At 43.3% G+C, this 26115-nt stretch overlaps 1 protein-coding gene across 1 annotated transcript in view; it reads right to left on the bottom strand.

The window, feature by feature from the left end:
* The window catches only part of LOC134382026 (ATP-binding cassette sub-family C member 2-like), an 89666-nt gene that overhangs the window by 19838 nt on the left and 43713 nt on the right, over window positions 1-26115 (bottom strand). Inside the window, exons 11-24 of the mRNA XM_063102109.1 lie at window positions 25962-26027; window positions 23974-24111; window positions 23283-23429; window positions 21640-21724; window positions 20441-20507; window positions 19287-19413; window positions 17626-17802; window positions 16485-16652; window positions 13754-13934; window positions 10427-10553; window positions 10005-10140; window positions 9152-9371; window positions 8847-9001; window positions 6253-6408 (exon numbers count right to left, since the gene is read on the bottom strand). Coding sequence (XP_062958179.1) covers window positions 6253-6408; window positions 8847-9001; window positions 9152-9371; window positions 10005-10140; window positions 10427-10553; window positions 13754-13934; window positions 16485-16652; window positions 17626-17802; window positions 19287-19413; window positions 20441-20507; window positions 21640-21724; window positions 23283-23429; window positions 23974-24111; window positions 25962-26027 — 1950 coding nt within the window. The remainder of the gene's footprint in view (window positions 1-6252; window positions 6409-8846; window positions 9002-9151; window positions 9372-10004; window positions 10141-10426; window positions 10554-13753; window positions 13935-16484; window positions 16653-17625; window positions 17803-19286; window positions 19414-20440; window positions 20508-21639; window positions 21725-23282; window positions 23430-23973; window positions 24112-25961; window positions 26028-26115) is intronic.

Genomic DNA, 26115 nt, shown 5'->3' with positions numbered 1-26115 from the left:
TAGTGCCTGTTCTTAAAGGAAAAGCTTTCAGCTTTTCCCCATTCAGGATGATATTGGCAGTGGGTTTGTCATATATGGCTTTAATTATGTTGAGATACTTTCCCTCTATACCTAACTTATAGCGGGTCTTTGTCATGAATGAGTGCTGAACTTTATCAAATGCTTTTTCAGCATCTATAGAGATGATCATATGGTCCTTGTGTTTGAGTTTATTAATATGGTGTATCACATTTATTGATTTGCGTATGTTGAACCAACCTTGCATCCCTGGGATGAATCCCACTTGATCGTGATGAATAATTTTTCGTATGTGTTGCTGTATTCTGTTTGGTAGTAATTTAGTGAGGATTTTTGCATCTATATTCATCAGGGATATTGGCCTGTAGTTTTCTTTTTTGGTTATATCTTTACCTGGTTTTGGTATCAGGATGATGTTTGCTTCATAGAATGAGTTTGGGAGATTTGCGTCCGTTTCAATCTTTTGGAATAGTTTGTAAAGAATCGGTGTCAATTCCTCTTTGAATGTTTGGTAAAATTCTGCTGTGAATCCATCTGGTCCTGGGCTTTTCTTTGTTGGGAGCCTTCTGATAACAGCTTCAATCTCCTTTATTGTTATTGGTCTGTTCAAATTTTCTACGTCTTCACGGTTCAGTTTTGGGAGCATGTGTGTGTCCAGAAATTTATCCATTTCCTCCAGATTTTCAAATTTGTTGGCGTATAGTTGTTTGTAGTAGTCTCGAATGATTCCTTGTATTTCAGATGAATCAGTTGTAATATCGCCTTTTTCATTTCTAATTTTGGTTATTTGAGTCTTCTCTCTTCTTTTTTTTGTTAGCCATGCTAATGGTTTGTCAATTTTATTTATCTTTTCAAAAAACCAACTTTTTGATTCGTTGATCTTTTGAATTGTTTTTTGGTTTTCAATTTCATTCAGTTCTGCTCTGATCTTAATGATTTCTTTCCGTCTGCTAACTTTAGGATTGGATTGTTCTTGTTTTTCTAGTTCTTTAAGGTGAAGTGTGAGGTTGTTCACTTGCCATCTCTCTATTCTTCTGAAGTGAGCGTTTAATGCAATAAATTTTCCCCTCAATACTGCTTTTGCAGTATCCCACAGGTTTTGGTATGATGTATCATTGTTTTCATTAGTTTCAATAAATTTTTTGATTTCCTGCTTGATTTCTTCTTGGACCCATATGTCATTAAGTAGAATGCTGTTTAATTTCCATGTGTTTGTATAGTTTCCAGAGGTTCGTTTGTTATTAATTTCTAGTTTTAATCCATTGTGGTCTGAGAAGATACATGGGATAATTCCAATTTTTTGAATTTATTGAGACTTGATTTGTGACCTAATATGTGATCTATCCTGGAGAATGATCCATGTGCTGATGAGAAGAATGAATATTCCGAGGTTGTTGGGTGGAATGTTCTGTAGATATCTGCCAATTCCAATTGGTCTAGAGTCTTGTTTAGATCTTGTGTTTCTCTACTGATTCTTTGCCTAGATGATCTGTCTAATATTGACAGTGGGGTGTTCAGGTCCCCTGCTATTATGGTATTAGTGTCTATTTCCTTCTTTAGGTCTAATAGAGTTTGTTTTATAAATCTGGCTGCTCCAACATTGGGTGCATACATATTTATGATTGTTATGTCTTCTTGATGGATCAGTCCTTTTATCATTAAGTAGTGTCCCTCATTGTCTCTTTTTATGGTTTTTAGTTTAAAGTCTATTTTGTCGGATATAAGAATAGCCACTCCAGCTCGTTTTTCTTTTCTGTTTGCATGGTAAATCTTTTTCCATCCTTTCACTCTTAGTCTGTGTGAATCTTTATGGGTGAGGTGGGTCTCTTGTAGACAGCATATAGTTGGGTCCAGCTTTTTGATCCAGTCAGCCAGTCTGTGTCTTTTAATTGGGGAATTTAAGCCTTTTACATTAAGAGTTGTTATTGAAAGGTGTTGATTTATTCCTAGCATTTTATTGGTTGTTTGGTTATCTTAATTGTCTTTTGTTCCTTGCTTTCTGATTTACTGTTTGTTTTCTGTGTTTGTTGGTTCCTTAGGTTGTAGATAGTGTTTTTGTTAGCTTGTTTTCTCTTCATGAATGCCACTTTTATTATACTAGCGGGTTTAGATTTTTCTTGGGTTTTTATGGCAGTGGTAGTTATTTTTCAGGAACCAAACCCAGTACTCCCTTGAGGATTTCTTGTAAGGGTGGTCTTGTGGTAGTGAACTCCCGCAGTTTTTGTTTGTCTGAGAAATATACTATTTGCCCCTCATTTCGGAAGGATAGCCTTGCAGGGTAGAGTATTCTTGGCTGGCAATCTTTGTCTTTTAGTATTTTGAATATATCATCCCATTCCTTTCTAGCTTTTAGGGTTTGTGATGAAAAGTCTGATGTTAACCTGATTGGGGCTCCCTTATAGGTGATTTGACGCTTCTCTCTTGCAGCTTTTAAGATTCTCTCTTTGTCTCTGAGTTTTGCCAATTTGACTATGACATGTCTTCGAGAAGGCCTTTTTGGGTTGAATACGTTTGGAGATCGTTGAGCTTCCTGGATCTGAAGATCTGTGATTTTTCCTATACCTGGGAAGTTTTCTGCCACTATTTTGTTGAATATGTTTTCAATGGAATCTCCATTTTCCTCCCCTTCTGGAATACCCATGACTCGGATATTTGATCGCTTATGGTTGTCTGATATCTCTCTCAGATTTTCTTCAATGTCCTTGATTCTTTTTTCTTTCTTTTTGTCTGCTTGTGTTATTTCAAACAGCCCATCTTCAAGTTCAGAGGTTCTCTCTTCAACTTCGACAAGACTGCTGGTTAAACTCTCCGTTGTGTTTTTTATTTCGTTGAATAACTTCTTCAGTTCAGCAAGTTCTACTACATTTTTTTTCAGGACATTGATTTCCTTGTACATTTCCTCTTTCAGATCCTGTATACTTTTCCTCATTTCATCATGATGTCTAGCTGAGTTTTCTTGTATCTCATTCAGTTTCTTTAGAATTATCACTCGAAATTCCTTGTCAGTCATTTCAAGGGCTTCTTGTTCTATAGGATCTAGAGTTTGAGATTTATTAACTTTTGGTGGTGTACTTTCTTGATTTTTTGTATTTCTGGTATCTTTTTTTTGGTGTTTATTCATTGTGGCCGGGGGTTTCACAGTCCACCGGTTTGAGACTAATGACTAACTAGGATGTTGCTGTGGTTGCCAATTTGGTATGGCTCCCGCCGTGACTGCTCAGTTGGCCTCTAGTGCCTTGTGTGTGTGGTTGCCTCGGGTCTTGGGCTTCTCCGGGGAGCCACCTTTCTGGTCAGCTTGGACTCTGCTGGGCTGGTGGGTCACGTACCACAGGGTGTGTGATCTCTGTTGAGCTTTCACTTCCTGTGCAGGACTTCTCCCTGTTCCGTGTGCTCTGGCCCAGGCTGTTAGATCGTGCCGTAGCGACCCCACCGGGTGTGTGGTTTTTGTCGAGTCTCCGCCTCCCTGGCCGCACGTCTCCCCACTCTGTGCGCACTGTGCTGGGCTGGGGCGTGTCTTCTGCACCCCTCGTCTAACAGCTGGGCCTTCAAGACCCTGCTCGGTACCGCCTCGCCCAGGAAGTCTACCAGGTTTCTGCTGGGCACAGACGACCGGTCTCTCTGGGTGCCTTTGTGGCACTATGTAGATCTTTCTCGGGTCTTGTTCACCTTTGTATCCCCCCAGTATAAACCGAGTCTAGCGCCCACCTGCAGCCTGGTCTCCGGCAGGTTCAAGCGGACCTGGGAACTCTCCTACCACACTATTCCCAACCAGAAATTCGTTAGGGTTTTTTCCAAACTGGTGGCCGCACAGATGGTATCTGCCTCCCAGTAACAGGGAGTTTACCTGGGGCCGGAGTCCAGGGTATGGTGGAGTGACAGTCGGCCCGCCCGTACTTCCTTGCCCTCCCTAAACTGGCCCGGGACGCCCTCCGCCACCAGCCCCGCCAGAGAACCGCGGAGGGAGTGGGAGCCAAGGCCAGTCCGCAAGCTCCGGAAAGCCTGGCGCCAGGCCAGGAAGTGGGAGGGCTCAGTGATGGCCGAGCAGGGCGGAGCTGCCCGCACCTGGGAAAATGGAGGCAGCACCGGCGGTGAGTGGGCTGGTGGTGCAGGCGGGGGCCGCTTGGGCATCCACACCCCGAACAGAGCTGTGCCAGGGATCACTCACAGTGCTGTGCCAGGTCGGGTGCTCGCTCTCTGTCTCTGGTTTGCCGCCTTTCCCAGTTCTCGGCTGCTGCCGCCTCAGGCTGTTCAGTCACGGCGCGGCTCGGGCGCTCCCAGGAATCTTCTTTAATGCCAGGCCTGAAACCTCGAATCCTGAATAGGGCAGCTGGCCGCCTTCAGCGCGGCCCCGGCCTCCGGGATCCTGGCTGCATCCACAGCAGCCCTGGCGCCGTGTTCCCTGTTTCTAGACTCACTTTTGCAGCTAAGAAACAGTTCTTTTCCTGCTCCACACTTTAAAGCTGTTGTCTGTAAATGAGGCAGCCTCTCCTGCCGGGGGCAAAGTGGCGGTCACCCCCCACGACCGGTCAGCAGCAGCAGTCCTCCCTTAAGAGATGGCGAGAGGAAGGACCACAAGTTTTCCGGCTGCCTAAGTCCCAGTGGCCGCCTTTTCCACCTCAGCTACTCCGCGCCAGCCGCCGCAGCCGCCGCCATCTTGAAAAAGGTCTGTACTTTCTTGATTTTTTATATTTCTGGTATCTTTTCTTTGATGTTTAGTCATTGTGGCAGGGGGTTTCACAGTCCACTGGTTTCACACTATTGTCTGGCTAGCATGTTGCTGTGGTTGCCAATTTGGTATGACTACCTCAGTGTCTGCTCAGTTGGCCACTAGTGCCTTGGGTGCATGGTTGCCTTGGGTCTTGGGCCTCTCCGGGGAGCCACCTCTCTGGTCAGCATAAACTCGGCTGCGCTGGGGATGGAGTCAGGTGGCAGTGGTGAGGCTTACCTGCTGAGTTGCGTGCCAGCACCACAGGGCGTGTGGTCTCTGTGGAACTTCCGCCTCCCCTGCTGGACATCACCCTGCTCTGCGCACACTCGGCCGGGTCAGGAATGGAGTCAGGTAGTGTCGGTGAGGCCTACCTGCTGGGTTGTGCAAGCACCACAGGGCCTGTGGTCTCTGTGGAGCTTCTGCCTCCCCTGTTGGATGTCTCCCTGCTCCGCGTGCACTGGGTGGGCTGGGGATCGAGTTGGGAGCAGTGATGTCTTTGGAGGACATGGAGGAAGTGAGCTCACTGGCACTGAAAGGAGATTGACCAGCAGCTAGTTTCTGAGGCTGGGAAATCCAAAGTCCAAGGAACACATCTGGTGGTGGTGACGGTGACCCAGTGGTCTCACATTGCAAGATGGTGGAAGCAATGAAAGATGTGAGGATTTATTGAAACCGGGAAGAACTAGGCATTTGAGAGTCAGAATGCAAAATGCTATACATGGAAGTTTCCTCAAATCATCCCGCTTCTCATTTGCTGGTTTGTTATTTACAGTCAGAAAGTTGTTATGTACCTGAGGAACTGCACACAAACACCAGAGTGCCACCTTACCACAGGCCACAAGACCCTGACTATAGGGTCTGTGGAACTGTTTTGCCATAGGTGACAGTCCATCACAAGACAACTGGTGGGACAAGAGTTCTGTCCACAGATGCCCTCTCCTCATCAATTTTTATTATGGGCATGGGGACCTCCTCTTTGTTCCAGTTTTTCTTTGAGGCTAGGCTCTCAAGCTACCTGTTCTCTCAAAGAATACATTGGAATTGAGCTTAAACCATCCAGATACCCCAGTGAAACTAGAAATGCCCCTAATTGAAATGAAATGGATCTAGCTCAGGCTGAGAGACATCTCCAAGTAGATACGTCTGTTCAAAGCCAACCAAGGAAGCAGCCATGGCACAACTCTTCTAGAAATGACCTAACCATTGTGGGGGTTTCTTATGGAGCTGCAAGACTGTCCAGAGCCAATCTCCAAGTAGCCTTGGATCCAGACATAACTGTCCCACTTAAGCTTCTGGGGGGCAGTAGTTTGGGTAAGGTTTGCTGTGAATCATACCCGAATTGATGCTGACTCTTCAGCTTCAGAGAGTGGCCTGTGGGTCCCTCAGTATATCAATACATGACTAAATGGCAAAGATGCTGGGGACTAGTGAGTGGCTAAGCAATAAACAAAAGAGAAGATTCTCAGGAAGGAGACTGGGCTTTTATAAGTAGAGAGGAAGGAACACTGGGCCATTTCCAAACCTACCTGAACAGCCACATAAATAATGCCAAGAGGAATGATGACTATGGTGAAGACAGGGGTGACCATGCAGATCATGACAAGGGTGCTGATTATCCCCAGGAAAGACATAGTCCAGCTGCGCAAGGACATAGGGAGGGAGTCATCCACCGTGGAAATATCCTAGGAATACAATTAGGAGAGATGGTGCAATGAAGAATTTCTAAGACTTTACATCTTCCTGGTTCCAGCAGGGAATCTGTTAGATTCTCTGTAGTCCTTCATCTAATCATTTCATGATATTCGTTTGCAATAGACTGTACTGCTCACCTCAGTAAGCAATTTGATTTCAGTAATTTCTTCATTTTTTTCAAAATTCCTCCACACGTATATGGCAGTCATCCTTTACCTTTTCAATAGATTTAGTTTTCATTCTTCTCAGTGAATTTACTATATGTCAAATTTATTAAACCATTCATAATCATTGTAGGCTAGTAGAGCCTTACAGGTAAATTCTTCTCCCGTATCCAAGCCAGTTCAGTTATTCTAACTTCACACGGGTCCTAATTCCTTTGAGTACATAAAACAGAGCCTGACACATAACAGGCATTCAATAAGCATTTGTTTGGAGACTCCAGTCAATAGGTCCTGTTGCCCACCCCAACTGAAGGACCATCCTATACCTGGGAATTGTTTCCTCTGTCAAGCATAGAGCTTCAAGGGGGTGGGAGGTGGGATTGAATGTGAGCCCTGCCTGGCCAGTGTTCTAACCAAGGAACCCAGAGGTGATGGATGGGTCTTACCGATGTATTGCCTTTGTGCCACATGGAAAGAATAAACAAATGAGAAAATTAATGAATGATGGATGGTTTGGAACACACTCATAATGTCTGGGTTATATTTTGGGTTGCCCTTACCTAGATTTCTTAGAGGATTATGTGAGTTCTAAAGTGAGTCCAAATTATCTCTGAAGTTTTGCAAACGATGTCAGGGATAAAAATCTTCCAAACGAGCTATGAATCATGGATGACTCCTGAGTCTAATCTACCTTTCCCAAAGTCACATCAGAATGCAGATAATCATGTCCAAGGTTGGCAGAAAAAAGAGATCCTCAGAGCTCTCAGTTCTAAGCAGATTACTTTTAACCCTTATCTGGCACAAATTATCTGGCTTTCGTTCCTCTACTCCATCTCCTTTTAATGACTCAGCCATTGATTCCAGAGGACCCCAAATCAAACTCCCCTAAACAGGCCTGAGCCACCTCCCACACAAAACTTACTATATAATTAATAACAGTTTCCTTTTTCATGTAAGAGCAGTCAGCAAAGTATGACTGTTGCCTAAGTAACTCACAGGAAGACCTCTGTATTCTCTTTTCCAGAAGATTAATTATACACATTATAATATGGGGAAAAAATATTTAGTCATTGCAAAATTCCTGTGAGAAGTTTCCCCATCCAAAATTGTGTGCTCTTTTAAGGTCTATTAAAGAAAAGACAGCCCATTAAAGTTGTCTCCAGTTCCTTCATGCCCATCATTTCTGCCCCAGAGGAAGGTGACAAAACCAGTTTACCACTTTTGAAGCTGTTACTGGTGCCCAGAACCTGGCTGTGGGCTGTGAGCTACTCATTTTGTGTCAGCCCCAAGACCACACAGATAAGGTTCAAGAGCTGCTCAGTTCTTTAAATGTGCTTTTTCTTCCACAAGCAGAGGACTAAAATCTGTACTGATGAATATCATTCAGAGTTGCCTGGCCTTTGCCTCTTTCCTGAAACTTCCATCTCAGATGCATTAAAAATGATGACTTGGGTCTGGCATTGAAGCAAGCCATCTATGATCTTAACATTTATCAAGTGCCCCAGCACCTCGTACAGTACTTGGCTCATAGAAGGTGCTCAATGAATGCTGTGGAATGAGTGAATAAATGCCAAGGGTTCCAGGATCTGCAGTAGTGGAAACAATGTCTGATAATCTTTTTAAAATCACAGATGGCTCTATTCCATAATCCAGACCTAACTCACTGATGCTTAAAACATCAAAGATGGAAGTTTCCAGAATGGAGGCAGAGACCAACCAAACGATTAACCTACTATCCCTTTTATTTACTGTCAGTGGTAGTGACAGTGCTTTTACTTATGTTTTTCCATCTGTAGAATAAGCCTGCTGCTACTGTCTCCTCTCTGCTCCCCACCCTCAACCAGAACCTTCACCATTTCCTGAGCTTACTTGTAAGATTTAACTCAAGTCTCACCTTTTCTGACATTCCCACCCTCAGTCACCCAGGTTGAGCTACTAGAACCTCTTTTTTCTGTTATTCCCTTGTGCTCCCAGAACACTTCTGTAATACTGTTTTTATTGGTTTTATCATATTCCACCATAATCATTCATTTCCTTGGCGGTCTCCTTCACTAGACAGTGAGCTATTGGAACAGCCACCATCCCTACTGTATCCCCAGATCCTTGGGACCTCACAGGACATACTCAAGAAACATCTGCATGCCAAGGAACAAAAGGACTAGAAGTGCACAGTGTTGTCTGGGGGGACATGAGACTCCTCCCTGTGAGAAAGAGAAAGATCCTCAGTGTACAAGCCACCACCTTATAACCCCTGAGGTACTTACGCCAGCAAACCTGTTCACAATTCGCCCTATGGGTGTTGTGTCAAAAAAGCTCATGGGTGCTCGAAGGATATTGTTCAGTAGTTGCTTGTGCAAGATGTTTGATGCACGGGTGAAACTGTAGGCACTCCAGAGATTTGCGACAAGCACACATATACCTGGAAGTGGAACCAGTTTTGTCATTACCATGCACAGAGACCCTGAAGGCTTGTGCCCAGGACATAATGGCAAAGGTTTTCCTGAGTCCAGGAAAAGTACAAATTCCAGACAGATTCTGTAGAGATGGCTGTCGTAGCCATCCGACATACCTTGTGCTAACCCCAGAGCTCCATAGACACCAAGTCTCATATTCCTCTGAGAGGCTGGATAGTCAGTGCTGTTGAAGATTTTAGAGTCACTGGTCCAAGCACTGAGCCAGAGATTGGATCCAATTAAAGACACAGAATTCATCATGAAGGCAAAGATGATGAAGGATACTGAATACCATCCTATTGCTCGTAGATATCTCAGGTAGACGGAGAACTTCACCTGCAAAACCCCCAACTCAATATTAGAACTCCCTAATGGCTTTTGATGAGAAATACCTAAAACACCAATCACAAGGACTGGAGTCCCTTGAAAAGTGGGTAGCAGATAGCAAAATTTGGTAGTCTCTGGTCACAGTTTCTGGACTGTGTCATGATAATAGATCAATGCTGAAAAACAATGCAGGGTCCATAGCCATTGGGTTATTATTATGATCTTCCAGAGGCAAAGGGGAAGATTTAAAAATGGAATGGAGCAGATGGAGTTACACTGCAGTTCTTGAAGTCTGTGGCTTTAAGTTTTATTAATTTGAATTGTGTCCTCTGGGTGTGATATTAGTGTTCCCTGGTTCCCAGAATTGCATCTCAAAACAATTAATTGTTCTCCACACATCAAGATGGAATCAAACACTCATGAGTGTGGGATGAGGATATTCATAGGACACATGTCATTCTTCCTGAAATACAATTTGATAGAAAGCCCACAGCCATTACTAACATTTTAATAATGAATTTGAAGATGTGCAATGGACATAGGACATATTGCTCCTGCAGACATGTATTCAAGTTTCATCTAAATTTTTTAGATTCCAAGCCTCATATCACTTCAAATGGTACTTTTATGTGTGGTGTTCACCTTTCCGGTTTCCATGAATTCCTTCTCAATTAGTTTTTGTCCTTTCACTGGTTCTTCCTCCACCTTCAGGGTATTCACATTCCGAATTTTCACGGAGTTTTTCAGAGACTTTGGATGCCTGCCTTTGGACCTAGAACTGAGAGATTGAGAGAGGGAAGTTTCCCTGAGCATGTAGAAGCTTCCGAGGATCTTCTTACAAGCTGATGTCACAATCACTCAGCGGGCATCAAAGTGCCTTTCAAAGCAGATGACCATGGGAAACTGATACAACCCCAACCCTTCCCTCACCCATACAAGAAAGCAAAGGAAGAGCTGGCAGTGTCCATGGTGTCCACTCTCTCAGGAAAAACCCAAAGGGAAAGGAGAAAGATCAAGTGGAAATGCGGAAGTGATGAGGGCTGCCAGCTGAACAGGTGACCAACCTGCGGTTAAGTGTTCCACGAAGGCTGTTCTCCCTTTTCATGACCAAGCAGACTGCATCCTCAGGGATTTCCTCCACACTGGGTGCCAGCCCATAGTCTTCATCTTCTTCCTCGCTGCCATCATAGACTGGAGATACACATTACAGGTTAGAGGAAAACTGCATGGAGCTCTCACAGCCCCATGGACAAGGAGAGTTCACAGCTCTATGGACAAGGAGAGTTCACAGCTCTATGGACAAGGAGAGTGCACAGCTCTATGGACAATGGGAGAGAATCCTTCTCTGATCTTGCTGGGTTCAGCAAGGGATCCTAGTTGTACACGGGCTGGAATATTTTGCTCCACAAACACTAGTTATTAGTCCATCTTCTTATTGAGAAATACCAGAATGAAGGAGAGATGGGTGAATATTCCACTGGTAGAGAAAATTGTCAAAAATGAGAAGAAAGTTTTCAGAAATTTCTAAGTTCCTTTGCAGCAAGAAAGTAGTATTTGGAAGAAAAGCAAAGGATTTGTTTTTAAGGATTGTAGTAGAAAAACAGAAGAGTCACTATTCCGAGAATCGACTAAAGAGGTGATTGTAAATTGAAAATGCTCATCTTTAAGTTTAGATTATTTAACAAACTTGTATTAATTTAGAGAGTTTTAAAAAATACCCTGAAAATAAAACAAAATGTAAAACATTGAGTGGGATTCAGAGGGAATGGTAGAATAAGGACCTCCAGAAATCCTCTCCTCCATAAAAGCAGTGAGAGCCAAAAATTGTCTTAATCAACTTTTTTATAACTCCGAAATTAACAAAAGGCTTGTAACAGTTGAAGAAGCAATTATTGTTTTTTAAAAATTGCCAAATCTAGGTAAGAACAGCAAGTTTTGTGGTGGTTTAACTTATCCTATTTCTATTCCACTCTCCTTGACTGCTGTACCTAGAAAACCAACAGCTGTGCAATCATGGTAGCCATGAAAACAGCAGCCTAGCAACCACTGAAAGGGGCAGAGTGGGTTCAGAACTCCCCCAAAAGTCCCATTCCTGGAGAACTGTCATTATCTCACTTGTATGGAATTCCCTAAAAACCCTCATTCACAGGGCATGTCTTTATTTGACCTAACTTGGAGCTAGCTTGAACCATCAGCAGCAATTCTTTAACATCACAGCATCCGGAGGTGGTGATAACACTTGGAGCAAATAAGAAGCTGAACAAAAACTTAAAAGGGAAAGCTGGGGAATAAGATGTCCATAGGAGGCTCTGATATATTCCTGTCGTCTAAAATTCCACACACATGTGTAGGGCTGTGTAAATTCCCTGGAAAGACTGTAGAAGGTCTTAATCACTCACTACTGGCTAACCCTGTGGCCCTGTCCAAGCAGGAAGTGATGGCTGAGCAGAGAAGTAAATTGCTGGAATGTTGAAGACATATCTCAACACACACAGAGCCTTTCAGCAAAGGCTGAGAGACTTCTTGGTTTCAGCCATTTAAGGATCTCTGTCTAATCATTAGTTAACCACTACTCAAACCAACCAGAGACTTCAGTGACCACAAGTGATAAGGAATACAGACTCAACAGAATTAGTTCAGGAAACTAAACAAATAAGCAGAAGAAACAACAGCAACAAACATCAAAAACAAAGATAGCCAGCAAATGACCAGAAACTAGGAGAGAGGCCTCAAACAGATCCTTCCCTAGCATCTTAAGAAGGAACTAATCCTGCTGACACCTTGATCTTGCCCTTCTAGCCTGCAGAAGTGTGAGACAAATTTCTGTTGTTTAAGGCATCCAGTTTGTGGTACTATGTCACAGCAGCTAATTAGGAAACTAATACACACAGCCAATATCAATGCAGCTCATCTTGCCCTCCTGCTCTACTCTTCATTCCACCAAGTCCTAAGTCCATAGCCAACACAACAGCATGCTAGGCTCTGGGGCTTACATAACTGCTCAGAAATAGCCTCTCAACGTTCACCCGAACAAGGGCTTATGGAGCTATTGTGCAAACTGTCCTTTATACATAAAAGATAGGATTCTTCAAGGCAGGTCAATCACCCATGGACATACATACCAGAAACCATAATCTCAGATTCAGGAAAATCAGAAAATTTGTTTATAAAAAATTGTTTGTACTTAGCATAAAGAAAAAAGTGTGTATAATTAGCATAAGGAAACTGCCCAGGTGGTGGTGATGTATTTGACAGCAATAACCTATGGAATTCCACCATTAGACACTGCCCTTTGCTTGGGACCTTCATTTCCCACTCCAGGCAGGTGCTTTTAGTTTTATCCAGGCCAGTGCCTGGAGCACATAAAGGCTGACGAAAAGCTCCAACTTCTTCCATTTGCTGGTTCCTGATATCCCTTCCCCACTCTCCTAGCCTGTCTTCTGATCCCTGTCACCCACACCATCCTCTTTCTTTGTTCCTGCCCTGTTCTTCTAATGTTTACAGATGTCCTGGTTTAGACCTTCCCCCCACCCCCTGACAATTTTGCTCTCTAGGGTGGTTTTAAACCATCACTTGTCCTGACTTGGCAGTCACAATATGCTCCCACTTGTAAGCTCTGTAGCTACTGCCTCATCTGATTGATCTCTGGAATGCCCCTGCACCCTGTAGATCTTGCTTTCTCAGTCCTGACCTCTTGCTGGTGATCACTACCTGAAGCTCATAACCAGAACTATGCACAGAACTATTGCTGGCAGGTGCTTGGGAAGGGTCACTGTAAACAGGGCTCCATTGCTGACTGGAGCTAATCCATGAACCCAGTGTTGGTGATATTGGAGGCTACTCCTATGGTATACTATGAAACTGGCAAGTGACATAATTTTTGATGGTTCAAACAGCCTGTGGATTTTGGTGTATTAATCAAGATCCCTTTGTTAGATCTTACCAAGAATTTAGCAGCACACACTTAGTGCCAGGCTATGAAGCCATCCAGTGACTGGTTTTAATGGATTTGGTGTACTTGGGGTGGGATGTGTGTGACTTGAATCAATAGTAGCATGGCATGACCAAAAGAGGGCCTCTTGTGTCATTGGTGTTCCTTCCACAAGGGGTACTCATCCATACATTCAGTCATACGCTTCTCAAGAGTGTCCCATGATTGTATGCTAGAGAACAGGTGACAAGGGTGAGCCACAGGTTTGGCCATAGCACAGAGGTTCAATTTCTGTGTTCCTTACAGAGACACAGAACACAGAAAGAGCAGAGTTTGAATCTCTGGGTAATTCACTTCCAGATCTAGTTCATTGGACACTGAACAGTTCAGGACGTAGATACTAGTTTACCATTCCCACCCCTGCCCGAAGTTCTACCCTGTTTCCATCTTCCTTACATACCTGTGGCCTCCCCTTCAGGACCCGCACGTTTTATGAAAGTTTTCAGGTTCTTGGCAAACACTCCTTTCTTGGCCATCAGAGTGCTGTAGGATCCTTTCTCCAAGATGGTGCCGTTCCCCAGAACCACAATCTCATCCACTTGGGGAAGAAAGTGAATGCTATGTGTAACCAAGAGTCGAGTCTGCAAAGATAACATTCAGTTGTGTTGACTACCTTATGTCCACCATCTTCTCTGGCTGACTCTGAAAGGGGAAATCACGTCCATTCACTCTGGGGCTTTGCTTCAAAATTTAGCCCTGACCACTCAGCCTATTTTACTTCCTCTTTCCTTCACTTCATCATAAGACTTGACCCTATGTGTGAAATGAGACTCCTGTCATCATAGATCTGCTCAGTTATTTTTCTGTAGTAACAACGAGGTTTGCCCTACACACGTTCTCCTGCACGTTCCCACGTAGTCAAAGGTTGTGCTTAGGAACCTCATGTCAATGAGTATCAGTATAATTGATGCATCCAAAACTAACTAAATAGCTGACTAACTGCCCCTTTCACTTACCAGGTAACCAACTGAACTAACAAGAACCACTCAGATTTTTCAGCATGTTAGAGACACTGGACGGCAGAAAACTTTATTTTTAGTCCAGGCCTTCCCTGGTGTTGAAGACTTGGCATCCCTTACACTCCTGTCTATCGACTACTGAGATAATAACTCCACTCAAAGAAAGACAAACACTTATGTGTCAGTAATGAGGCTTAGTTAGAGGGAATGGCGTTGAGATGGGCTGTGGAAGAGAAAACCTAAGCCCACTGCCTCTGCTCTCTACTTCACAGCCCACAGAGATTAGGTCCCTCTCATCTGTAACATCGAGGAGAAGCTCATCCCTTAAGTCTCATCTCAAAGCCAGCTCTGTGGTGCTTTTCCTGAGTCTCCAGGGAAGACTTGCATATTTCTCCAGTGTTTGCACTATAGTTTGTACTGATTACCATCAAAACAACTCTTGCATTATAATATTATTATTTACTTTTCTGTGTCTTCCCGTTAGATTTTAAGTTACTTGAGAGAGAGGACCACAGCTTTCCGTCTATGCATGCCTAGCCTTTGTAACAAAGTTGGCACAGGATGGGTATTTACTTATGACTGAATGAAACCAAGAAGGCCTTAAGGATGGAAGACAGGACCAGGAATAGGGTGGGGAGTGAGTTCCTACTGTCCTATTGATGCAAAACAGAAGCAAAGGGCCTCAGTGCAATAGCAGCCCAGGTCTCAACAACTCCACCTCCGTCTAATGAGCACCATTCAAGAAATCTTGAAGGGAACAGGCCAAATAAACCTGGAGTTTAATTGTCCACTGCTAAAGGAAACGCTGTTATTGACAGGAGGCTCTCTCATCTCCTTTTCCAATTCAGCTCACTGTGTCAGGACAAAGGTGTCAACTTGCGCATGATAAGAAAAGCCTAGTCTCCACCCATGACCAGCTCTAGTATCTTGCTCTGGCCACTTTACTTGTACTATCTGACAGGGGCATTGTAAGAATTAAATGAGACCATGCAGTTAACATCCTTAGCACAGGCCCAGGAGACTGAATACTCAGTACGTGTTAGGTGTCATTTGTATGCTCAGGTTGAGTGCAGGCATAGCTTTCTCATACCCTGCAAGGCTTCCAGGGAAAGTACCTTCTTAGAGCTCTAATACCTGCAGGATAACCTGTATCCCACCAGCAAGGTTGGGTCCTCTGGGCTGTTTTCTGACACCAAATAACTCTCTGACACCAGATTAGTGTTCAACAATTCAATTCAATTCTTACACTAACTACCTGGATTTAGCACAAACTCCACAGTGTTAGGGCTCAGACCTACAAGACTGCCTCCTATTCAGATACCAGTAGCAAGGTCACCATATGTCTGACCAACTGGCTATAAATAGGGGCTTCCATCTTCAGGTTCTGTAATTTGCTAGAATGGATCACAGACTGCAGGAAAACATTTTAGTTATGCTTATCAGTTTATTATAGAGGATACAACTCAGGAAAAGCCAAAAGGAAGAAATGCACAGGGCAAACTATAGGGTGGAGATAGGAGGTGGAAACTTGGTGCCCTCTCCGTCCACACCACCCTCCCAGCACTGTGATGTGTTCACTAATCTGGAAGTCTCTAAACTCATTCAAGAGTTTTTATAACCCAATCTCCAGCCCCCCCGCCCCCCACTTCTCTACCTGGAGGTCAGCAAGTAGGGCTGAAAGTTCCAACCCTCTGTCACTTGATCTTTCTGGTGATCAGCTCCATACTGAGGCTATCTTGGGGCCCTACCCTAAGTCATCTCATTAGCATAAATTTAAGTGTGATCAAAAGGGGCTCATTATGGATAACAAAAGACACTCCTATCACTCAGGAAATTCCAAGGGTTTTAGGAGCTCTGCGCCAGGAACTGGGGACAAAGATCAAATATATTTATTACAACCAAAAGTACTTTTTATCATAATGAATCATCCTAACAGGTTCAATGTCAGAGCCACAGAACAAGTGTCAAATTATCCAGTTGCAGCATAAGTCATGACCTCACAATTGGAGCCTTCATGTGGGAATCTCAACGACATCAGTCTGACATATACCTCCTCAGGAGCCCAGGGGACAGATAAACACAATCTGCTTTAGGATAACAGCTGTCCCAGGAGATGTGTGGGGTCCCCCTCCCGCCCCCCTTATATTTTCATCACTTCAAATGATTTCTTACCTTGCCTCTCAACAGGCCGTTTGGGCCCAAGACCTTATTGAAAATGTGTTTTCCCACATGAGCATCCACTGCAGACAAGGGGTCATCTAGAATATAGATGTCTGAATTTTGATAGACAGCTCTGGCCAGGCTGATCCTCTGCTTCTGACCCCCACTGAGATTTATACCCTGAAGAAGAAAATAATTTCTATGAAGCACTCCTTCCTAGTCCTACCTTCACAGAGTCGAATAAGGAGGGATAAAAGGAAGAAATTGGGCTCAATAAGTTATCAGGGCTTAAAAATCTTACAAGTTCCTTCAAATAAATAAATAACTTTGATTCGTAAATAAGTTTAAGCCCAATAATTAAAGGTACACCCAATTTATCATTTTCTATATCATAATTTTTGTATTTAATATTTTTGTTGCTTCTTGCTCCATGAAAATGTAGAGCCATATGGGGGCAGAGATTTTCTCTATTTTGTTCATGGAAGTAACACCAGCACTTAAAACAGTGTCTGGCACATAGTAGGTGCTCAATAAATATATATTGAATTAATGGACAAATTCACTGTAGAGCTATATCTACACTAGTCTTCTGACTTCTCAAAATCCTGGTCCCCAAAAGATTGCTCGGTTAATTTGTAACGATGGTGAGGGAGAATAAAAACATCCTAAGTATACAGTAATCAGAGACTTTTAGGCAAATTATGCTATCTTTATATCATAAACACAATATAATGATTATAAATCTACTTTTTAAAAAGGTATTTAACAATGAGAAAATAATTCATAATAAATTTATAAGTATTCAAAGTAGATTAGTATTACCTCCCCCTCCCTGCCCCCCCGCCTCACTATCTACAGAAACAGAACCAGGACACCAATGCTCTGGTCCCACTTCTCTCCCACCACCTGTGAGGTCAAACTTGGTCACTGTTAACTTAGCCTCTCTGTTCTCCTTTGCCTCATCATCTTTGATCTAGATTACGTAATTTCTATATTTGCTTCCAGGAATGAAGTTTAACAATTCTAAGTTATTTGCACAAATGGTGTTTGTTTCAAACATGACTACCAAAGTTTGTCAACCATGTGCTTCTTCACCATCATCCTCACTTTTTTCTTTATTTTTTAACCCTTCGGGGTCCCTTGTCCTAAGTACCTTTTCTCCAATCTCAGCTAGGTCTCTTCCAGGCAACATTTCCAAGTCTGGGAGGAGGGCACAGGCCTCCAGAATTTGCTGGTACCTCTTTTCATTCAATTCTGATCCAAAAAGGATGTTGTCTTTTACGGTGCCATTCTGAATCCAGGACTGCTGTGGAACATAGGCAGTAGTGCCCTAGAGGGAAAAGGGTCAGACCACATGACAGTTGTACCTCTATAAATGCAGTGTTGAAGAATGGGGTGGCGGGAGGGCGAAGGAGCAAATGAAGCTTAGATTTGAAAAACTGTGTGTCGGTTGTGTATCAGGTTGACTGAGCATCTGATATTTACAATACATTATTTACTGCACTGACCAGGGAGAAAGATTCAATGTCTTATTCACCACTTAAAGTCCCCTTCTTTGTACGTTCATTTTCTAGGCATGATCCTCAAAATCAGAAGATGAATGCACATGTTGATTCTAGAACAGGGTTTTAGGCAAACCCAATGAGTTTACCAGAATCAAGACAGCACTAACACTGACAGGGGAATGGTACAGATGGTGCCCTCAGAAGCAAGAACTAAGAGGTTAGGATTAGGATGCCAGGGTGGGACATGAAGCAGGTCATGTCCAAAGAGTGGCAGAGACTGGCAAATGCCCATCTTTAAGGAAGAATTCAGTTATGACCTAGCAAGAAAGAGCTTCCCCAAAGGAGTTAGGAGACAGTTAAATCTGTGGTCTGCTCTGCTATAATACATGCTTTAAAAAATGCAAATTAGCTGATTAGTTACTGGTAAATCAGGGAGTGATGTCAGTATAGTGTGAAAGAAGAGATGGTTCTTAACAAGCAGGTCAATATAAAGCGATCATGTGCTAGCTTTCTCATAATTAAAAAGAAATCCTTAGCAATATATGAAGATCTTAAGAAAAAAGCTGAAGAGCTACACACCTGCCTGTTTGGTGGAAATAGTGGCTAGTTTAAGATTCAAAATATCTCTAATTTCACATAAATTTAGCTCTCTGGGGAAGTTTACAGTGCTGATAAAGATGGCATGACAACAGTTTCCTCTATGTTAAAAAAAATCGTAATTGACAAAAGAAGTCGACACTCTACGTCAGGTTTTTGTATTGGAAGCCAATGCTATGAAATAACTCTCAAAGGAGGAGGTGAGAGATCAAAGACTAATCATGGTATTGGGTGCAGATGTGCTGTTGATTTTACAGTGATACTGGTCTTATTGTTTTTGTTGTTGTTACTGTTGGTCTTATTTTTGTTGGTCCTTTGCTTACAAAGTTATATAAATTTTTAGCGATCTGTTACAACTATTTTCCCTTAGGTAAAATTTTGCAGAATGTGAGTTTTTCAGAAACACATGCATAGACATAGCAGAAAAGACTATACTTTGAATGAAGACGTCTCTAGTCAACAGTTTCCACACTTTAGTATGCATATGAGAATTGCCTGAATACCTCATTAAATATATAGATTCTTAGACCCTTTCCCCAGAGTCTAACTATATAAGCCTGGGATGGGTCAGAGAATCTGCAGTTCACAAATCTACCAGATGTCATCAAGGCCCCACCTACGAGGACTCAGTGCATTCTCCCAAATGAGGAAACAGCACTAAGTGGCCCATATTTGAGGGTCAGAAGTCTTCTCCAGTGGCATTCCCTCTCACCTTGATGGTGATGTGCCCGTGGACATTTTCCATTTCTCCCAGCATGGCTGACATCAAGGAGGATTTCCCAGAGCCCACAGGGCCCACCACAGCCACCAATTGGCCTGGCATAACATCCAGGTTCACACTGAAAAAGAAAAGTGTCTTTTAAGAAAATGGGTGTTGGGGGGTGATATTCAAGAGGAGTTCAAGCGATTTCTCTGAATTTCCATGAATTCTGGCATTAGTAGATTTTCTCTCAAAACTGGAAATTTTAGTGATTTTTATTTCAATCTCTAAAAGACTACAGAATGAGCCTTCCCTTGTCCAACTCATCTTTAAATTGTTTGTGCCAAATGTGGGTTTCCAATGGAAAAATTCTCCTAGAACCCACATGGTACCGTGGAACAAGACCCTAGTGGGAGCCTGGAGACCTGGCTTGGTTCAAATCCCAACTCTTCAACTGCCAGGCTGTGTGATCTTGGAAGGTCGCTTCTTCTGGACTGAAGACCCATGTTTCTAAACCAATGGGGTTGGACTAGATCAGGGTTTGCCAAATTTGCTATTCAGTGAGTCACCTGCAGCACTTAGTGAACCAGATGCCCTGGCCCCTCCCCTGAAGGTTGGACTGTGTCTGGCTGAGGAGGGGCCCACATTGAGCTAGATTCCTGGGAACCCTGTGTGCCAGCCCTAGAACATCAGGAACTTCAGGAACTTGTTCAGTCTTTCTGAACCTGCCCACTGAGCTGAACTTCTTCCACACTTATAGCAGTAAAGTGGAAGAGTGGAAGCTCTATCCGGTTTCTTCTCTGCACAGGGAAGCATTATGGTTGGGAGTGTTCAGAGCAGGGCCTCCCGCCCTGACTCATCACTTGGCCAACTGCCCACTCCATGTTACCTCCTTCCATATCTGGAGCACAAATGTCTTCATAGTTTCTCAGCTGGACATTCCAAGTCCCACAGTAGGAAAGCAGGTGGCAAATGCAGTTGTGAGGAAAGAGGCTCAGGATCTTTGCTCTCAGCCCATCCTTCTGGGGGTTTAGCCTGCACTAGTATCTAACTGAACACATGCACATACCTCATTTCCCTATGTGTTCTCTTACAGGTAATTTTTTGAGAACATGACAAGCAAAGAGAATCCTAAAGAAGAGCAGGGTAGAAAGAAGACAACTCACTCTCGGACTGTGGCTTCCAAGTCTTGTTCCCAGGTAAAGGAGGCCTCAGAAAACTGCACAGCTTTGTCTGTTGAGGAAAACACCCTCCCTTAGTCAGATGTATGTTCTCTCATGTCTTTCTGTCCTTTCTCAGCTCTCATGTCTCTCTCTCTGCTTCCTTCATCAGCCCCTGAGATCGCCTCTGTTGGGTGCTGGCTCCTACACTAACAGGAGGAAGTGAAAGCTCCTGGGATGAAACAGAAGTGGTCTGCGTACAAAGTACTTTTTGATTCAGGAGTTGGAAGCCTGTTTGTAGCCCAGATTCCTGACCTACAGATATTCTGGGTACAATCCCAGGCCCTCTGTTGCCCAATCCCTTTGTATAAATTCTACCTTATCTAAATCCTCCCTACGCTGGATACCAGATTCACTGCTCACTCTGGCTGGGGTTGCACCCCGTTCCTTAAACCTTCAGAACTGGTACATTCTTTCACTCCAGGTTACCTTCCCAATCCCAGAAGCTTGGCTCCATCTTGACTTCTGTTTTCTGGATCCTTTGCAGGATTCCCTATACTATAGGTCAAATACGTCCCACATATTGGAAACTCAAACTACTTTGTAAAGTTAAGAGGATAGGAAATCTAATTATGATGTTGGAAAGATGGAGCCTATGAGAGATGATTGGATTATGTGGAGTGTGCCCTCATGAATGGATTAACACATTCATGAAGTAATGATTTAACATGGGTGTGCTTCGGATGGCTTTTCAAGGAGAGCAGTGAGAAGGACAGCTCTCTTCCTTTGCCATTATCTCCCCACGTGATACCCTAGTCATCACCGAACTCTGAAGAGAGGTCCCACTCAGAAGGCCCTTACCAGATATGCCCCCTGGACCTTGGATTTCCCAGCCTCCAAAATTGTAAGAAATAAATTCTATTTCTTTATAAATTACCGAGTTTCATGTATTTTCTTACAAGGAACAGAAACAGACTACTACACCCCGCTATCCTCAGAACTACAGGTCCAGCCCTGCTTAGCAACCTACCCTAAGCAAAAACATAGCTTTAGTAACAACAGTAAGCTTATTATGCAAGTGCAGGTTCGAGGCAAATCCCCTAGGTCTCCCTTTCCATCAGTTTACTGCTGCTAAGTCCTTTTATATCAAAATCTGGTGCCAGCACTAAGCATAAGTGTGGGAAGCAACTTTCAAATTCATTTACCAAAATTGCAGTCATGTCGAATGGCAGATGTGTCCAGGTCATCCCCTCCCAAGTACTTCTCTAGACGGTCTATGGAAACACTGGCCTAGAGAAGGACATAAAGGATCTCAAGAATAAAACATTCAATAACAAGAACAAGCAGGGAGGGGATTTTGACTTTTTGTCACAGCTGGAACCTCCTGTCACCCATCATAGACTCAGCCATACCTCAGCCCTGAAAGCCATCCCACCCTGGTCAGAGGGAATTTAAGATACTCTATTTCAATCTTAAAGAAAACTTAGGGAGTTCAAATGTACTGCTATCTCTCTCTAATCTTTGGCCCTATTTCCAGAAACTGCCTCCTCCTGCCTTCCTCCAAGACAAAACCCTCACTTCTATCTGGTTCTAGAAACTGGGCCGTTACCTTGTTCTTCTTAAACTGACTCTATGACTTGATGATCAATCCACTATCCTAACAGAGCTGCTACTGTACCCTCTGTAGGGGAATTAGTCATGGCATCCCGATGACCTCACAAATGTCACATAGACCAGACAGGGAAAGCTTAAATTGCAGCTGACATAACTGTTAGAATAATGTGGTCCCCCTGCAACATGAGAACTTGGGAGGATTTGGAGGAGCTTCTACAAGGATGTTTCTCACCTGCCTCCCTATCTTCCAGGGAGGCTGTCATGAGACAGTTTCTCGTTGCCACTCAGGCTCTGATGAAGTGTCAGGCTTCCTGCCTGTCCCCTCCTTAGGGTGCAAATGCAGGCTGTAACACTGCCCAGGTTGCATTATCATCTGTCCTCTTTTGGTTCACTGTCATTCTGAGGGACAAGGAATGCAGGGAGCTGATACCTCTACTGATCTTGTGTTTGCCATGTAATAAACTGTATCTAAAAAGAGCATGTTATCTCTTTACTGGCCAAACCTGTCAGCCTTTCTTCACATCCTCCAGGACAGGGAGATCTTCTCCTAAACACCAGTCCCTCCTTTGGCCTCATCTGTCTGAAGCCAGCCCCTGCTGGGATGAATGCAGGTCATCACACCCTACCCCTGTCATTCTGGCTCAGTCATCATTCTGCCACCTGCCCTGTGCACTGCATCCTGAGGTCTGATACTTCGCCCACCTTAGTGACTTGGTCTTGAGAATCTGACATTCCCCCTGGCTCATCCAAGGCCTCCTGAACTCCAAACTCATTTTTTGACAGCTCGAGGCTCCCAAGTTGCATTCGGTTTTACCACCACGTAGGTTCATGGAAAAAGTCTTCCTCTGTCTTTATGCCATATTTGTCTAATGCTAAACTAGCAATTTGAGAGCGTTGGAGAAATACAACTGAACCTGGGCTGAGAAAATGGTTTAGAAATGTTCCCGGCACCAGGGGTAATAATAATCATCTCACCAAATGCTTTCACAAGACTTTCTCCCTGTGAGGTAGATGAGATTGGTATGATTATCTTCATTTTATGTTTAGATAAAGGGGGACTTAGAAAGCTCGTGATTTTATTAAGATCAAACCACTCATCTCCAAAGACCAAACAGATCTCTGTATATGAAAATTCACTAGTGGAAGCAAGACATGAGATATGATAGGCCAGTCATTCTGGACTCTAAGGCTTTTAACCAGAGATAAGCAGTTAGCAGTGAGAGTTGCTACCTACCTGGAGCATGGAGGAGATCACCATGGGAAGCATGCCCATGGGAAAGCGCAGGATATTGAAGAGGGAGATGGAAGTGAAGGCCTTTTCTGCATCCAAAATATTATTGCTGTCCACCAGGACGTAAACAGAAAACGTGACTACACACACCTAGAGAGAGCAAGGTCATGAGAAATTTATCCCTAGGAGGCTTGTGCTGAGCTTCAGGACCACAGCATATGAGAGTTGAAGCAGCCTTAGGGATTATACCAACCTCCTCACATTACAGATGAGAAAACTGAGCCCTGGAGAGGAGGAAATATCTTGCCCAAGGTCACAAAGTCAGTTAATTGATTTCTAGGACTAGAGCCTGAGTCTCCTGTCTCCTCTGTCACTCTTCCTTCCATCATAGATCCACACCCCTTCCCCCAAGAAGACAAGAAGCTCTCTTATGCAAATCATTCCTGGATACCACATTCATGCCAAAAATCCTGAAAACTTGCTCTGGACTGCTGGACCACCAAACAATATACAAGGGTTGAGTTGGGGGGCACAAAGTAGGAACAGCATGGGGAGTTGAAGAGGGGGACTAGTTCCCTGCATTTCAGGGTCAGCCCTAGAAATGCTAGGTAGTATATGAAGAATAGACCTTCCTCTTCAGAAAGCTGACCCAGGATCAAAACATATCCAGCCCACTGACCCTTCTGCTACTCACCAGGATCGGAGTAAAGTATAAGATAAAAACTATTATAGCCTGCATCATACTAAAGGTCAGCAGGTTCTTGAGCTCTTTCTTCCGAAGATTGTGAACTTGGTCTTTGAATGAAGGTTCCCAGGTGAAATATTTCAGGATCTAATAGGTTAGAAAAAAACACAACTCACATTATTGCCCTAAAAGGGCACCAAGTCCATCTGATCCAACCACATTTTAGACAGGTGTGGAAGACCAGATTATAAAGTGTGATTACAGAAATGTAGCTGTGTTTGTTGAAACTAACTACATACAGAGAGTTTTACATACATTATCTCACTTAATCCTTATAACAACCGTAGTGTGACCAACTGTCTCTGCTTGGGACTACATAGGCCTTTCAGTGCTAAAGCCTGAGAGGTCTGGGCAAAGCAAGGTAAGTTAGTCACTCTACTTTTGTAGAATTACTGTCTCCATTCAAATGATAAGAAAACAGGCTGAGAGAGGCTAAGAAACTTGCCCCAAATCACCAAACTAGCAAGTGGTAGAGCTGAGATTCAAAACCAGACCTTTATTTTAATTTTGCCACATTAGCAGAAAAACATATCAGAGCTCTCTATGGAGAAATATCAGAGTGTTAAAAAGGGCCTCTGTTTCATTTTCAAGAAGTTTAGAGTAATTTTTAAATCCATCAACTCAATACAATACATTTTTTAAAAAGAACATATGTGTTAAAAAAAAAAAAAAAGGAAGAGTGCTTATTGGTCACCATTGGAGGATAAAATGCATTATTTTGAAAGCTGGTAAACAGAGAAAAAGAACTAGCATTTATACTTCCTATCCTGAACCAACTTCATTTTAGCATAACCCCCGAAGAGTCCAATCTAAACGGTTTGGAGTAGGACCCAACCTCAGTGGGTCTTACAAACTTCCCAGGTGACCCTAATGTGCTGCCAGGGTCACAAAACACTGCTCTAGGTCAAAAAATGGAAGAAAGCTTTATAAGGGATGAATCAGGCTAACAATGTCTGGATCCACTAAACAGTCCATTCACTGCTGCTTGGAAGCACATAGCACCACTTGAGAGTAACCTTGCCCTCTCTCCCAATCAAACCTAAATCTAACAAAGACTCTAAATCTAACTACTAATTTAGAAGAAATACAGGAAACAAGACAACCTGGTTTCTCCAATATGACAATGAGAGAGAGAGAGAGAGAGAGAGAGAGAGAAGAGGAACTGCTGCAGATTAAAAGCAGTATCAACTAAATGCAATACATGGACATTTGGGGGATCCTTATTCAAACTAAACAACAGGTTTTAAAAAAACATGTATGGGGTATTTGGAGAAATTTGATGATATCAAAGAACAACTGTTAATTTTTTTTTTCGGTGTGATGATGGTATTGTGGTTATGTTAACAAAAGAAAGTCCTGGGCTGGCCAGCTTTTCAGTTGGTTAGAGCACAGTGTTATAACAGCAAGGTCAAGGGTTCAGATTCCCATGCTGGCCAGTAGCAAAAAAAAAAAAAAGTAAATTTAAAAAAAGGAGGTCCTTCTTTTACAGATACATACAAGAGATTATGAAGGAAATGACAAGATATCTGAGATTCCTTTAAGATACTCTAGTAGGTATGGAATGGGAGTAGGTAAGGTAAATAGATGAAACTAGTTAGGTCATTCTGATAACTGCTGGAGCTGGGTGACAAGTCTATGGGTTCATTATGTCATTCCCTCCTCTTTTGTGGACATTAAAAAAATGTTACAGTAAAATGTAAAGGCAAAACAACACAAACCATTTAGGGTAAATAAATAGAGATCAAGCTTCAAAAGAGGGCCTGGGCAGGATAGTAGGAGATGAAACAGGAGACTTGTAGGCAGATGAGTCAGGAGTCAGGTGACACACAACAGGCCCAGAAGCAGGAAGCCACAACCTCTACCAGGGTTTGTTAAGGGCAATAAGCCCACTGTTTCTGTCATTGCACACAGAGGGACACCAACGCTTGGCTTCTCACCTTGATTCCACTGAGAATCTCATTCATGATCTTTAAACGTTTGTCCTTATTCTTCATATTTCTGACCTGCCAGGAAAAAGCAAAACAAAAACAAAACTCACTTCCATGGGAGAGGGTCCAGGTTTGCTGCAGGTGTTAGGCACTGAGGGCACTT

Source organism: Cynocephalus volans, chromosome 7 (genome assembly GCF_027409185.1).
Source record: "Cynocephalus volans isolate mCynVol1 chromosome 7, mCynVol1.pri, whole genome shotgun sequence".
Lineage (NCBI taxonomy): Eukaryota > Metazoa > Chordata > Mammalia > Dermoptera > Cynocephalidae > Cynocephalus > Cynocephalus volans.
The sequence above is the reverse complement of the archived record's forward strand: the minus strand, read 5'-3'. Positions and strand labels throughout refer to the sequence as shown.